General features: G+C 33.8%; 1 protein-coding gene across 1 annotated transcript in view; it reads left to right on the forward strand.

The window, feature by feature from the left end:
* The window catches only part of LOC111059557 (patronin), a 130,996-nt gene that overhangs the window by 101,117 nt on the left and 13,125 nt on the right, over nucleotides 1–16,754 (forward strand). Inside the window, exons 17-24 of the mRNA XM_039422947.1 lie at nucleotides 2,000–2,331; nucleotides 3,128–3,384; nucleotides 4,278–4,567; nucleotides 7,721–7,954; nucleotides 9,159–9,395; nucleotides 11,464–11,701; nucleotides 13,493–13,588; nucleotides 14,928–15,002. Of these exons, the coding sequence (XP_039278881.1) occupies nucleotides 2,000–2,331; nucleotides 3,128–3,384; nucleotides 4,278–4,567; nucleotides 7,721–7,954; nucleotides 9,159–9,395; nucleotides 11,464–11,701; nucleotides 13,493–13,588; nucleotides 14,928–15,002 (1,759 nt within the window). The remainder of the gene's footprint in view (nucleotides 1–1,999; nucleotides 2,332–3,127; nucleotides 3,385–4,277; nucleotides 4,568–7,720; nucleotides 7,955–9,158; nucleotides 9,396–11,463; nucleotides 11,702–13,492; nucleotides 13,589–14,927; nucleotides 15,003–16,754) is intronic.

The raw sequence follows: 16,754 nt of genomic DNA on the forward strand, positions 1-16,754 counted from the left end.
GTTTAGTCAAATAAGAAGTGGACAATGTGGACTTCACAAAAAAATCCGTATTCAAAAGTGATTACTTGGGATTTGGATTAACCATTCACATTGCTGCAAATGATAATCTCATGTGCAGCAACCAATAAGAACATGTAAAATCTCCACTGATTTAAAAAAAAGTACTTGAAATACCTCATGTGTGCAAATAACTAACATGATAGAACATAGCCTTCTCTGAGGAAGTTCGATCATCATACGTATTTTTAGTGTCATATTTCATATTGAATTATATTTTTAGAATATTAAGTTTGTTCTCTGGTCCAGCAAAATTATTTCATTAATATATGAATATTTATAGTGGTAATAATGTGAAATATTTCTTCTATGTTTGGTTATGAAGTATCTAAATTAAAAATCTACTTTGTGAAAATAATAAAGGACTGAAAATTTTGGAAAGTGAACATCTACAAGACTTCACCTATTTCAGACTATGTGTAACCTTTTTTAAATTTGGGAGAGGAACAGCACAAGGTTACCTAATTTTTTCTCTCCCTATCATTTTGATGATGCACTTATTGTATGAACCAATAATAAATCAATCAATCATAACATTATTTTATCGATTTCAATGCTACTTTCTATCATATAAAAGCAAACAAACGTTGTAATTATGACGAAGCTCCAAGGTTAGGTTATGCACCACGTCGTCTCACAATGAATACAGTCACAGTGTTTAAATGACTTATCTAAAATTAACTGACGTACCTGACATATCTCAATACTGTTCATGTCTGCTAAAGATTTCTGACTCTGTCAATGTCCTGTTTTGGTGTATGTAAACACATTTTTATCTTGAAGAGTTGAATTTTTAATGACATAACAGAACTTGATTCTGTACATAAATAAATTAGCAGGTGACACGTAACTCCTCAAGGGTCCATTTGAAACGGTTACGTCCGATGAGCGATTTTGGGGGTTAGCAGTCCGCTGAGCAATCCATTGTTCAGAATAACAATAAGAATAGGCAGACGCTATGAATGGGAGGTGTCATTAATCATCAGGGACAGTGACAGAAGAAGGCCACAAACGTATATGTAAACTCGCTATACGATATTATATTGATGATGATGGCTGAATCAGTACCTACCCATTTCTGAAACAAATCGCAAATCAAATTCGCTAACTCATAAAATCCTGAGGATACATTCTTCACTGATTCTTCGTTGATTAAAGGAATTTAATTGATTTGAATTGATTAAGGAATTGAATTAATGAAATTAATTTTTGATTAATGAATTGAATTGATTAAGGAATTTTTGATAAAGTTATTCAATTGTCATTGAATAACTAGAATTTAGTTACTGAGTCATTTTTTTGAAAATGGAATAGCTTTTTCAAAAATTTATACCTTAAGGAGTTTTTTACTATCACCAGTAACAGTACCCAAATCGATTTTTTTTAAATCACCAGTAAAATATTAGTCAGTTGCACATACTTTTGAGAACAGTTTGTAAATAACATTGTTCATTGGATAAAATATTATTTAACAAATGATTCGTTTTTATGGAAGGTGAAGGGTTCTGAAGTTCTGATTCAATCATTATCATCAATATATCGTATTGCGAGTATACACACGACACTACCCATTTAGCCTTCCTCTGTCACAGCCCCTGATGATTAATGACACCCAAGTCCTCTCATTTTTAGCGTCTGCCTATCCTTATTGTTATTCTGAACAATGGATTGCTCAGTGGACTATTTTTTCCCGAATCGCTCATCGGAAATCGCTAATCGGACGACACCATATGAAACACAAATAGATTGAATTTAGTTTGTTTCATTCTGATTTTGAAAGTATCAACAAATTATTTCACAGAAAAATGATTTGATTGGGCTTCTTTCTCGTGTAAATTTGTATCAAAAATTGAATAAATTTGTTAGTTTCAATTATTAAAATTATGAATAAATTACAAAAATGAAAGTAGGCCTATAATTAAATTTTTATCTATTAATCTAGGTACACAGTTTGATGAACCAGCAACCGATGAACAGTTTTGCGACAATGAACAACCACCGCAACTACCCCAATAGTCAGGGTGGTGGCGGCTTCATTCTTAACCAACACCAGCCGGCTGTTAACAACTACGGTGGCGGTGGGGCGGCCGACGTGTATCAGCCGCAGTCGCATCAGCACCATCAAATGAACCAGCTGATGCACGGCGACTCGGCCGGCGAGTTCTACCTACACGACCCGCCCACGCCGCAGCGTCGCACCTGGGGTCAACCGCCTCCGATGCCCCCTCAGCACGACGCGCATATGCCCGCGCCGGCGCCCACTTGGGCCAACAGGTCAGTCAACATGATTTTGCTGTCTATCAATTCGATGAAGTTTGAAAGAATTTGAAAGTCATATTGCTTCTGGTGTTCGAATTCTAGTTGAACATAATTTATTGGATATAATTTGAAGGGGATTTAAGCAGTTTTATTTGAAAGTTGATGCATGATAATTAAAAATCAAAATACCTTTCAATAGAGTTTAAAAGAATTTGTTATAGTGCTTCTGGTATTCATATGCTAGTTAAACATTATATTATTATTGGACAAAATTTGAAGGGAATTAGCAGTTGTACTTGGAAGTTTTCATAAGAAATTAAAAATCAAAATACGTTTTTAAACGTAGACTAAATATTTCTACTTGAAAATGGATTTAAAGTAAGATAGTAATGTGTAAAGATACGTCATTGAAATGTGAATGTTTATACATTCTTAGGATGAACACTAGGCAGTTTAGTGGGTATGCGCCAATTCTTGAGAGTGTGGATATGCCGGGAATGTAAGACAATGTCAAAAGCCATTCATCTAATTAATTGTCGAATCTAATGAATTTTTAGGTTATGTGCTCTAGCCGCGGTGGCTCTAACCATGCATCTCTAGACGCCGCTAAGGAATTGCACCTTAAGAGCTTTACATTCCATGATAATTTTAATAAATAAATTGCTATTGATACAATTAAATGAATAAATGTTTATTTCCCAAAAAAACTAAAACTACTACATCAATTACAGAAAATATTAGACAGTTTACAATTACATACAATGGTTAGTTTCATAAATTTCTTAATAAATGATTGAATGACTTGTTGCAGCCATTCGAACCATCACAACAGCAGTCAGCCGCAGCAGCCCGCATCACTGAGCAGTTCACCCCACACGGGGGGCGGATTCATGCTGCACCACAACGGGGCAGGGGGAGGGGGAGGCGGTGACGGCGGCTACAAGACGAGTCCCCCCTCGCTGGCCCCCACCCCTCCGCCACGGCGTGCCGCCCCCCCGGCTGTCACGCATGCGCCCCTCCCCACCCCGCCTGTCGATGATATGGAGCCGCAGAGCATCTCGTTCATTGGTAAGTTTGAAAATAACTAAATGAAATTTGGCCATCTTGTTCATTAGTGAGTATAAATCTCCAATTATATCAGTGTGAATGAAAGTGACCGGTACAGTAGTAATATTATTCACATAAGTTTTAATGAGACTATTTCCACTCTGCAAGGCCGAGCGAGTTTGAAGAGTTCCATTAGAACTCATGGAAATAATATTCTCACTGTACCTGTCACTTCAGGTATCTCAATTTACAAACTACAAAAGATCATATTAAACTCTGGAAAGTTTGAAGATTTAAAGCTTTAAAGATCGTCCAGACCTACAAATTTTGAAGAATTGTATCAGAAATTATATTTTCCTATTTGTATCAAAATATCTGTTTCATACTCTTCTGACTCGTTGAAAAATAGGACAAGGCAATTTTTCCTCTGTGTGCTTTTCTAAAGCTTGAAATACAGTAGTGAGATTTTACAATTTGCTTTGAAAAATTCAGACATTTACGAGCTTTATAATCCCCGAAGCCTGAGCTTGCTCTTTCGGGGAAGTAGTACCTGATGTTCTACGTTTTGTTTAGTTACTTGGTTTCATTTTCAAAGTGTATTTGTAATGTTTTAAGGACTAATTGATAAACGGAATCACTTCTCGGTGTTTGGGAACCCACATAAAACTGTAGAATCTCTGGAACTGCTGTTACTCTAGTGATATATAACAATTGAGAATTTTAACTATTAAAAATGTAGATCCTCTCAAACTGATTTAACTTCTCTTAATACAACAAAACATAATTTAACTATTAAAAACGGGGATCCATATATCTCTCATCATCTTTCCCTTTAAGTATAATGTATGGCTCATGTAGAAAGGATGCATTCTCAGTTGAAATGACATGATGCATAAAATAATGTGGTGTTTCAGGTGCTGATGAAGACGAACTGAATGCCGGACTGAACAGGATCCATATCACGTCGGGCAGCCGAACGTATCGCATTCCCTCTCCCACACGCACACACACGCCCATCTCACGCACCTCCTTTACGCAGCAACAGCAGCAGCAGCCGCGTCCCACCCCCAAGTCGCCGCACGGAGCGCCCCCGCCCGCAGCGACCGCCCCCACCGACAAGGGGTTCTACATTTCGTTTGACGATGACACGCCTCCCAAACGGCCTAAGCCGCCCCTTCGCGTCAAACGGGCCTCGCCTAAGAAGGTACGTAACTATCTATGGGGTTTTCGGTTTTTAACTGGCAAGCTCCAAGTTTCAAATTCGTAGGTAGGTTTATCTACGTTTATCCTAATTGAATATCCATTGAAATCAGGAAAATCAGAGGTTGTTTACTAGTTTCCTTTGTTATCGATTCATAAGTAAACAAATTGATCATTTCTATTGAATTACAAGGACATGTTTTTAGACCCCTCATCCACGATCAAACAAGTTGGAATAGAATAGAATGGGAATGAATCTTTCATTTGTTGACGTGACGAAGTTCGGACATTAATGTCCACTCTACCACTTAACAACGCAAATTATTACCTACTTATAATATAAGGCACCACAAATAGAAGTAACACACATTTTACATCATATTACCTATGTTTATTTTAGTTTTGGGGCCTGATGTTCTAATAACATTGACCGTGTTTGACCGTGTATGGGGGCCTTGGCCTTTGAAATGTCCTGTCTAACAATAAGCCTTTGATTGTGTTAACCAACTTTCAGTCAATTTAAGCACGCTGCACATGGGGACATCAGTAGCGATTACAAGCTGCTACGAAAACGCGGCATTTCAAATGTCCGCAACTCAAAAATGTACATGGCATTTGAAATGTCCGCAACTCAAAAATGTACATGGCATTTGAAATGTCCGCAACTCAAAAATGTACATGGCATTTGAAATGTCCGCAACTCAAAAATGTACATGGCATTTGAAATGTCCGCAACTCAAAAATGTACATGGCATTTGAAATGTCCGCAACTCAAAAATGTACATGGCATTCGAAATGTCCGCAACTCAAAAATGTACATGGCATTTGAAATGTCCGCAACTCAAAAATGTACATGGCATTTGAAATGTCCGCAACTCAAAAATGTACATGGCATTTGAAATGTCCGCAACTCAAAAATGTACATGGCATTTGAAATGTCCGCAACTCAAAAATGTACATGGCATTTGAAATGTCCGCAACTCAAAAATGTACATGGCATTTTCAATTCCGTGTTCTCGCGACAGCTTAGTTAATGCTGCTATTGTCCCTGTGCGCAGGCTGCTTTAGTTATAATTATTTTGACTGATGCAATGATATTTCTATCATAACGAATAAAACAAATAAGAAATTGCCAACCACTATTTATTTGTAATGTAGTTACAAAAGTAGTTATAGTCATCGAAATTAAGGACTGTGGACCGTGAATTAACACTTGATAGAGAATACTTGATATTCAGGATTTTTTGTTTGTCTTATTCTACTAATGTTTCTAAATCACTATGTTTTAATACTTTTTACAAATTAAATCTCTCGACAAGTCTTGTCGATTCAAACGTATCTCACCTCTATTAAAAATATTAGTTGAAGAAATTCATGTTGAAATGTATTTGTTTAATTATTAATTCTCTATGTAACGGAACGAGAGGGTGATGTAATTCTTCACTTTGTCATTTTTATTTGATGGGAAAAGATTTTTGTTCTACATAACCAGAACATTTTTGATACTTTTTGTTGGTTCAACACCTGTATTTCCACTTTTATTGCAAAGCTTTCAGCATAATATTATCCCACATACAATCTTTTGCATGAGTATTCATAGAATTTTGGCTGAATTTAATCAGTGCGAATAATAATGTTCACATTATAGCACATTGTTTATCATTGAGAAGTTCATGTATGAGATTTTACTCTTGAATATCACTTTGTATAAGCCAGTTTGAAATCATATAAATTGTTTTAATGTAACAAAATGAACTTGAAATTTTTCACTCAATTGCTTTTGTCTGCAAAATTTTCCATAACCACGACATTAAAAAATTAACACTTGAAAAGAACAGTTTTCACTGTTTTGCTGTTAATGCTATATATTGAACGTTTTGCACAAATAAGTAAATTGCGCATGTACTTCATAACAAGTTGTAATAAGTTTTCGATGACCTTTTGTCAGTCAATGCTCTGCTCAATTTAAATCTATGACTGAGATAATATTGAAATTACCGTAAATGTATTCAACAGTTTTAATACTAAATACCTATACTCCGTTCAAAAAGTTTCACAGCATTTGCAACTTATATAGCAATATTTACAAACAAACTAATTTACAGATAATTCTCTGCTAGCTTGTAATAATAATATAATATTGTCTTGATTTGATAATATATCCATAGTTAAATATACTTGTATCTGTGTTTCAAATGTATTTGTATTCGTGTGGGTGTGTTCGTGAAGTATTCGTCTTGTGTATAATGTGATTGTGGTTTGTTATAAATTTGAGTGTATGTATGCTGCTCTTGAAGCTCATAATAATTATTGAATAAGTTTGTATGATTAAGATTTCCATAGTAATGTAGATTTTTCACTTTTTATATTAATCTATTGTATGGAATGCATCGAAATATTATTGATATATGAAAGCTCATAATATGTATATGATACATGAAGTATTACTGTGTTTGTGTATCACTATTTCTCTATTTGTAATGTTATGTATTGTGGATATTCAGTGGTATATTGTAGTGGTTTATTTTAATTCTAGCATTTCTACTAAGATCTTCGCTTATGATTATTAGACATTAATCAAGTTGTTATTAGTTTGGATTTTCAATGGGATTATAATTCTAACAATACTTGAAGGACACAACATTTCGTTTCACATTTCTAAAAATATTAGAACCGAATTAAAAATAGTGAATATAATCATAATTGATTTAACAATTTTTAAAAAAATTAAAGAATTTCAAGTTCAACAACATTGAAAACTGTTGAAATCGATTGTGTTTGAAGGTATGAGGCATACTAGTATATTATTTGTTAATCACCATTTGAAATGTCAATTACCTTGGCTATCAATTAAAGCTACGGGGAACCGTTACAGTAGTATATTCAAATTTAGTCAAGGATTCACTGTTGCATTTGAAATTTACTCATCTCTGTCACCGTCATCATAACCCTCAACCATAATAATTTGAAAACATGGATCCAAATTTTGAAATGTAGATTACTAGTAGCCACCAGTAAATAAACCTTCAATCATAATTTTCGAAATCATGTACTATTTCTGGAGTTAAGAACCTATGTCAATAATAATTTTCGAAACTGCACTTTTTCCGAAGTTGGGAACTTAAGTGTAATGTATGCGTGTGCTGTGCTATTGCAGGAGCGGGCGTTAACACAGGTGCTAGACGCGCTGACGCAACAGAGTCACAACAACATACCAAATAATAACAATAACGAAATAGTGTCGCCGGGCCGCCTAAAAGAGGCCCCCTCTCCCTCACCCTCCCCCATGCGAGTTCCCCCCACCACCTCCCAACTGGACAACGACCAAGATGGCGACGGCTCGCCCGGTGTCGGTCTCATCATCGGCAGTGAACTTCTCAATCCCGATCCTGTAAGTAGACAACCCCAGTATAACATATCTATACTCTGTACAAAATTACTTCTTACTTGGGATGGACATGCGCAGCAGAGAAGGCATACAGCGGCAGGGATACAACGGTGGCTATGTTGCCGTTATGTACCGGCCAGCGTTCTCTAATTTCCAGTGAGTATTCAAGCGCTCATGTTAAACTTAGGAAGTTTCCTCTCTGCAAGCACTGACTCGACTGACTCTAATCGACAAATTGACAACTGCGCTTCCACCTATGACTCTATCCTTCTCTGTAATTGGCTGATCTCCCTCCATTTCTCTGCGCCTCAAATTCCTCCAAGTCTGAAGTAATTTTGTACGGAGTATAACTTATGTCCTACTTGATTATTCAGCTCATTCGTTCGTTCGTGTCCGGTAATATCTGAAATTTATAAAAAATGCAGTTCTTAAATTAACATACAGTTTTTTAAAAAACAGGATTTCTATGTTTTGTTCAATTTAATTGCAAATTTTGTAAACTGATACATTTTTGAAATGAACTATAGTCCATTGTATTCATCTGACATTTGACTTTATTGTGTTTATATACATATATTATATCTGAGTACAATTATATTATTTTAAAAAAGGGTTCTTTTTTATTTTTATTTATATGATTTTTTTGTGAAGTCGTTTAAATTTCTTGATGGAATCTCCATTAGATGAAGTTTAAAATACTTTAGTAGTATTGTCCAAGATTTAAAAAGGAATATCTTGCTTTTTTGATCAGCCACGCCAAATAGGTTTTTATTCTGGAAACTGAAATAGTGTTACTACTCCTTCATCAATTATACATTATACATATAGATACCATTGTACAAATATAACCAATTTATATTTATACATTGATAGATACCATTCTCAATATCATTCTCAACTATGAATAGAACAGAATAGAATAGCTACCTTTATGTTTACCTAGGAGGGCGGAGTTAGGGCGCAGCCAGCCCTCTCTTACACTTAACCCTCCAAAAATGAATGAATGATTAAGAAAGGAACAACAGGCTTGAAGCCCAAAACTGTTCCTTACCCAAATTTGGATAGAAATTGTCCAAAAATAGGTTATGTTTATCACTTCATAAGTTTTTTATTGTTTCTTTTTATGCTAAAGTCCTATGAAATTTTCATAATTAATAATTGAAATGATTCTAAATAATAATTTTGATTGTCTTTTGTCTGTTTCTAGTCACAACTCGACGAGATGGAGAGGAAGAAGGAACGAATCCTGTTGTTGTCGTTACAACGTCGGCAGGCGCAGGAAGAAGCGAAGGCGAGAAAAGAGGCGGAAGCTGCCAGAAGGAAAGAGAATGAGAAGATGAAAGAGGAAGAACGGGCGAGGAAAAAGGAGGAGGAGAAGGCGCGACGTGCTGCCATTCTTGACCAGTATAAACTGAAAAAAGCCATCGAAGAAGCTGAAAGAGAGGTATGTAATATACATGATATCTGTTATATAGGGTGTCCCACGAAAGCTGTAACAGCCGAAGATCATAGATCTTCTTCCTCTTACAATCAAGGATTAGGCTGTTCCGACTCACATTCAGCTGCTATTTACGATTTGTTATGTGCAATAATATTATATTTAAATATCCTATTTTTTGGTCAATATGAAATGAATATAATTGCCATCTTTTGCGTGGTCTACCAACCTTCTCTCTTGCCTACTGGATGATGAAAAAAATAAAATGAAGGAAACCTCTCAGTAGGCATTCTTTTGACATGCTCCTTCCATTTATGGTGATACTGCGCCACTCTCTCATTCAGACTGAAGATATTGAACTCACTTCTAATATCCTCCTCATTCCTGATATGATCTCTTCTATCACACCCCTTGGTTCTGCGAAGAAATCTCATCTCGGCTGTCTGCACTCTAGTCTCAAGTGGTTTTGTTGTCACTCATGATTCACTTTCGTAGAGGAGGATTGGAGCTGCCATTACTTTATAAAATTTCATAATTGTGTCTTTCCTAGCTTTTTTGCCCAAGGTCCTTCTGATATTTCCACAAATCATTTAGAACTTCCTTATTTTCTTTTCAGTATCCAATTCTTCTTTGTAACTTATGTCACATCCTAGATATGTGTATTCAGACACTTGTTCCAGCACTTTATTGTCAATCACAACTTTCGATCTTATAGGATTCACCTTTAAAGCCATTATTTATTTTTTTTTTTTTGATTAGATAACTTAAAATTGTTGTCCTTACAAATTTCATTAAGAATATGGACTAATCTTTGGAGGTCATTTTCGTTGTCCTGCACTATCCACAAATCATCAGCAAATAACAGTGCATTGAAGTAATCGTCCTTCCTAAGTATGATGCCTAAACCTACTCTACATTTTCATTTTCGGAAAACGTGGTCCGTATATTTAAATAAAGATCATAGATTCTACTTTAAATTTGCAACAAAAAATGTTCAGTAAAATTTTATTATAACGGCCTTAGTTTTCGAGATATATAGATATTTCTGAAATAGACCTACTTACCGTCATCAAAACGTCAATAACTAGAGAATTATCAAACAAAAAATAATTCTAATGATTGGAAAGAGGAAGTAATTTTCAATAAGATGCATAAAATTTGTTACTTTGACGTTCTTAACTGTTTATGGGCGCTTTAAGTTGAAAAAAGTACATTCGTCGAGTTCAAAGCCAAATTTGAAATGGGTTTTTCTCGATTTTTCAATGTTACAATATATTCTCAATAATGGAAAAACGTTGCCATTTTATAAGCTTTCAAATAAGTATAAACTTGTTAGAAAAATTTGAATACCAAAGTAATGAAAACTGCAAATATTCACCAGGTATTTAACTATTGAATAGTTAGATGCGTAAATATCCAATGAGCACTCAAAACCAACGTTGTAGGTGAACTCATTCCAAAGCTTACAAAATGGCGAAGTTTTCCCACTTCACAATTTTGAGCTAAATGTTTAACAAACTATTAGAAAATTAGTGTATCCAAAAGTAATAATAATAATAATAATATTTCTTTTTTAACAGCATAGCTATACAAATGAGTAGAGTTGGTATACAATATTATTACAATCATCACACTAAATAACAGTATTAGTAACTTACATTATACATTCTTTGGCAATAAATTGAATCATTCACAGGAAAATAACAATAATTTTTAACGATCTATGGAGCATCGAGTAGACTAACTGACAAAGCAATGGATGCACTATATGGCAATAATCATAAAACGGAAACAACACTAGCATATTATTATAATAGTAGATAATAGAATAGTAGTACATATACATTTATATATACATTAACTTCATATTATAGAATAGCAGATACATTTATATAAATATTACTTCATATTAAGGACATATAGTGTATCCAAAAGTAACACATGAATCAAATAGACTCTATTGTCTATTGTGTTGTTGGTAAAAAGTACTTTTTTAATTTTTCTCCTATGTATTCACTTACTAGTTCTCCAGTATAATTTGAATTTAGCTTATCAAAAGATTGTTTGCTTGCAGGGCAAAAACGTGGACAAAGACATCCTGAACTCGTTAAAAATGGGAAGCAGTGCGGCGAATATGAGCGGTGGCGGTGCGCCCAAGATGCGGAACCGGACGGGCGGCGGACAGGGAGCGGCGCGACCGAGGCCCAAGACCATCCACATCGCAGACAGCGGTCACGCGCATGCGCCGGACGCTCACGACGGCACGCTCACGCCCAGTCGCGGCAAGAAGGGATCCTCCTCGAATCTGTCTGGTAAGTTAGTGCTTTTATTTCAGTCTCATTGCTTTCGATTTCCTTCCCAGCCAGTAGTTTGCTTCTTACACATTTGATTGTTCACGTTTTCGTTTGTTTTCTATTTTAATCTAATCATTTATTTATACGTTTATTATTCATCCATCCATTTTTTTCTATTTCCAGCTATTTATTTATTCATTTATCCATGTATTCATTTATTTATTAATACAATTACAAATCTATGAGATATGATTGAGAGAGAGCAACAAGCTCAGAACAAAACTTGAATGAAAATGCAAAAGAATAAAATTTCATCTATTTTTATAATGGAACAATACAATTTTTCAAATTAATGCAAAAGAATAAAATTAAATTCATTTCTTAGAATGAAACAATACGATTTTTTCAATTAAGTTATTTGTTAAGAAACTATTGGTCACATGATCCAGTTATTGTGGTTCAAAGATAGAAAAACACACTAATAAAAGAAAAATTAGAAACATTTTGAAATACATTTGATTAAAATTATTGTTTGTGAGTCCAAACTCGCACTTCACAATGAAAACTCGTACAGTCCATGGCGCCGATATGTGATAAATTAAGTTGAAATAAATAAACTATATGTACCAGTACCGGTAACTGTCCTTCTCCCAAAATTTATAACAGCAACATTTCAATAATAATACGTTCACAATAAAAATCAATAGAATGTTTCTAAACTTTTTATTATTTAATTATTCGCAGAGTCTATCATAAGTCATCCTATTTATTTACAGTACTGTAGTTGATTTCATTTATTTGTATTGTTAGTGCGGGCTCCGATATCGCTGTCGGGTTACAACATTAGAAGCTATCAACCTTCAATAAACTGCTGCCGGAAGAGTCCTTGGTTCAAAATCCACCAAGCGTATTTGTTTTTTTGACGTTGTTTTTCATGTCACATTTTATTTTGCGTTCAATTGAATTACATTTTTTAATGGTATTTAACAAAAATAATAATTTTTAACGTTATGTTTGTCTGGATGCATTGATATGTAAATTCTAGCCCAAGGTATAATTATTAAATTAACTGTGGTTTTACTCTTATCTAATCGGGGCTAAATTCTTTTAATCAATTTATTATCATGACAACTGTCAATTGTTATTTTGAATTGTAATATTTTATAATTTAATGAATATAATATATAATTTAATAAATGCATGTGTTTAGCTTGATAACATTTAATTTAACTAATGGTCAACAACTATTAAAACATGCGTTCTCGCATAACAATATTGTCGCCCACTCTCATTCAGAGTTGTGCAAGTTAGAGTAATTGACGAATCTTAACCTGTCTTATGAAGTATCGTCAAATCAATATTACATTAAAAATTAGCTAGCTCCGTTCTAATTTTAACTCAACTACATTGTTTGATTAACTTGAAGAGGATATCCTCCTATTTATCATAAACATAATAAGCAATTTACAAGATCATTAAACAGTATATTTATAATATCATTCAGTCACTTTATTTTATGTTGCAAGGAAGAGTGGAATCAATGCAACCTCCGTTTACCGTTCATTTTGATCCTTCACTTCGATATTTTTGGCTGTTTTAATTTTGAATTTATCCACCTTATTTAATTGTTTGATTTGTATTCGAAGATGATACATCTGAGTTGACTAATTAGAGTGTTATCATGCCCATAGACTACCTCCCTCCACTTTACACTGAATAATTTATTTTAAAAATACTCTGGTTGTTTTGGTTTTACATTTTATTTCCTTTCCTGCTATAATTTAAATGTATTTTTATTTGGATACCCAGTGTACAGTTCCCCTATGAGAAGAGATTACTACCGTGGTTCTCAAGACAGTCTCGCTGAAACGAGGAGAACAGCTGGCTCATTTAATCATCACACAGGTAGTAGTACCTTGCAATATTGCCAGATCTTGTTTCCATCTTCTTTCTCCGTTCTCTTCAATCTTTATTAGTTTCATTTATTTTCTCTTGTTTCCCTGTCATCCATTATCCTGGATTTTCACCTGCTATCTTGTCTTTTTTCCTTTTTCATTTAATACCAGTCAACTCCAGCAGTATTTGTTGGTTTCTTTTTCCTTTACAGCAATACTACACTCTATTTTCTGGTTCTTCTTAAATTTTGTTTTGCAATCGTAAAATTTGGTGTTTGTTTCTTGATCAGAATGCTAAATAGTTTTGCATTATTTTTGCATGATACTTTCCATCTTCTTTATTTTCAATCCAGTCAAATGTGTGTCCAACACTCATAAATATTTCACTTTTTGAAACGTTACACACATTAAAAATAACATTCAACTAATATTTCTGCCTTTTCAACGCTTAATTATCTGGATGGTTTGCTATGTTTACTTCTACTTAGACGAAGTTCGTCTGAGATTTTATAATGGTGTGTCAATAAGACCAAGTTTACTGTTATTCCACTAGTTTTGGAAACTGGAGTATTTTTATTCAATGTTTTATGCATTGAAAATGTATTATTTCAATAAATATTGTCAGATACAAATTAATGTATCCTATCAGTATTTTATTTTCTTATGTAGAGAAACATTAAAAATGAAGTATAATCATTGAAAATTAATTTTGAAACTGAGAAACTAAATCAAAGCAAATAAAACTTCTGTATTTTTAAAATGCAACAATTTTTATATTAAATCTTTTTAAATTATGTATTGTTGAATTGGAAATAACAAAGCTATTAAATACTATACTAGTCTTAAAACTAGCTTATAACAGTTTTTTTAATTATTCGGAACAATGATCGTAATTTTGTTTAATTGCAATAATTGAGAAAGTTATAGTAACTACTGTGCTATCTAGAGTTCTACTAAACTAGTCTAATACACTAGATATCACGTTAGTGCATTTACACTCACACTGATTGACAAGATTCATTCGTGCACTTTAATGATTTTGATAATTAATTAATGAATGATACTTGATTAATTAATGATTTACTTGGATTTGAAAGGTCTTTTGGCATGTATATTAGTTTTTGTTTCGTTCAATGTTTAACCAGACATTTTCATCTCGTACTTGGATGTGTTTGTTGACAAAAAATCTACTGTTTTGTCTATCCTAATCTGTGTTTGTTGAGAATAGTCTACTGTGATGTGTGTTTGATGAGAGATCACTTCACTGTTATTTGTGTTTGTTTAGTGTTGTTTGTGTATGTTGTGTGGTAGTTTAGCATGGGGTTGGCCTCGATGCTTGAATGTTTCAGACTTTGGGGAGGACAGTCGCGGAGCGTCCCCTGGCAGGACGCTGGGGCGTCGGGGCTCCTACAAGACATCTAGGGGTCAGTGCACTTTTACAGACACTTTCCTTCCAAACTGGCACATGACACAACTTTTCTCCAGCAAAACAATCCATATTCATTTTTGCAATTGCCGTTATTTGATTCAATATTGCATGCTGGAGAGATAGATTTACTACCCAAACCGCCCCCCCCCCAGACTTCGCTTTTGCATGTCGTGCCTTGTATTTTACGGAACAATGCTGTTACAAAGCTGTAATGTAAAGCTCCAATTCTGTAATGCCATGTTACTACCACTATTCATAGCAATAATATTGCCATAATAATGGAATTATTGTTACCAATTCTACCTTACAACTGTTATCAACTCATGATATTATCAGATTCTATCATGACATATTATACTATCAACATATTCTCAATCAATGAAAATGTATATTTGCCTTTTCTCCTAGCTAATTTTTATAAATCGTTGATTCTTTTTTCCTAAAATAACAATGAATGCCCTGAATGGTTCATTTTGTTAAAAGCAAGTATTTTTATATGAATGAACGTCTCAAAAATTCAATTTTTTAAACTTTCTGAATTCTCTTGGATATTGTAAGTACATTATAGTAATTTGTCATACAATATCTCCAATATTTGTAATCAATTACAACTTGAAACCAAGTTTGTAATCAATGATATAATTGAATAAATTAACACGAATCATAGTCAGATTTCATTGGAATTATAGATTCCGTTTTGGATTTTCCCTTCAATTTTTACTTCTGATTTCTGAACGTCTTGAAATGTACCTTTTTGGCTATTGTAATAAAAATTATTGCATCTACTGCTTAGGTAAATCCTGTATTATTGAAATAACTATCAATTAAGTTGTAGGACGTTCTTTGAGACGACTGTACATTTGTATGCGACATCCCAATTATGATACTGATCAAATCAGCTTGTTGCTTGCTGTTCACCTGTATCTCCAAACGCTGTACATTCCCTCTATTTAGTGTCAAGCATCAATGAGGCTTATTTGTGTTGCATTTTAATGTTGATCGATCTGTTGTTAGTTTTATGTTTTATTTTTAATAATATTCTATAATTATTTAATGGAATGCTTAATGTTTAGTAACCATATTATGTAACTCATAATTTATTAGTTTATCCATAACACTTGAGTTTAGCGCAAACTATATTGATGAACACACCGACATAAATTAATAATACTTCCAAAATAAATTTGGAAATTTGTTGCACAAGTAATTGAATAAGTTCACGAGGTCTACAAGCATTTGTAGCATACACTGAGCACTTAGCATGTTCAGCTAAGGTCAGCTTTTACATTTTTTTTAATTTACACTTTGGCATGATATATCATTAACTTTGGATTTGCCAATTGTTGGCTACAAACCTCGCGTTGATATTGAAGACAATCTAAAATTCTACATTTTAACGGAAAATTCATTAGTTGAAAAAGGACAATCTAGAAATAAAAGTTCTTGAACATGATAAGTTGAAAACTTGAAATCATTTATTAATTTAAACTCGTCTTTTATTATCCCTTTCATCACTTGCAGTTATCATCCCAATGTTTGAAATATTCATTTCTGTTCTCTAAAGCTCTTAAACTATCGTACCCGTTTGCCCGAACTGTTGGAAAATATATATTTACACACTATGTTTGTAAATATTTGTCGAAAAACGGGTTTGCATAACTTTGAAAACGGGGTATCAGGTTCACCAAAATTAAATTTTGACCAAAATTGGAATTAGCTGGTTAAGCCATGAACTACTTATTTGATG

The sequence above is a fragment of the Nilaparvata lugens genome, chromosome 3 (assembly GCF_014356525.2).
Source record: "Nilaparvata lugens isolate BPH chromosome 3, ASM1435652v1, whole genome shotgun sequence".
NCBI lineage: Eukaryota > Metazoa > Arthropoda > Insecta > Hemiptera > Delphacidae > Nilaparvata > Nilaparvata lugens.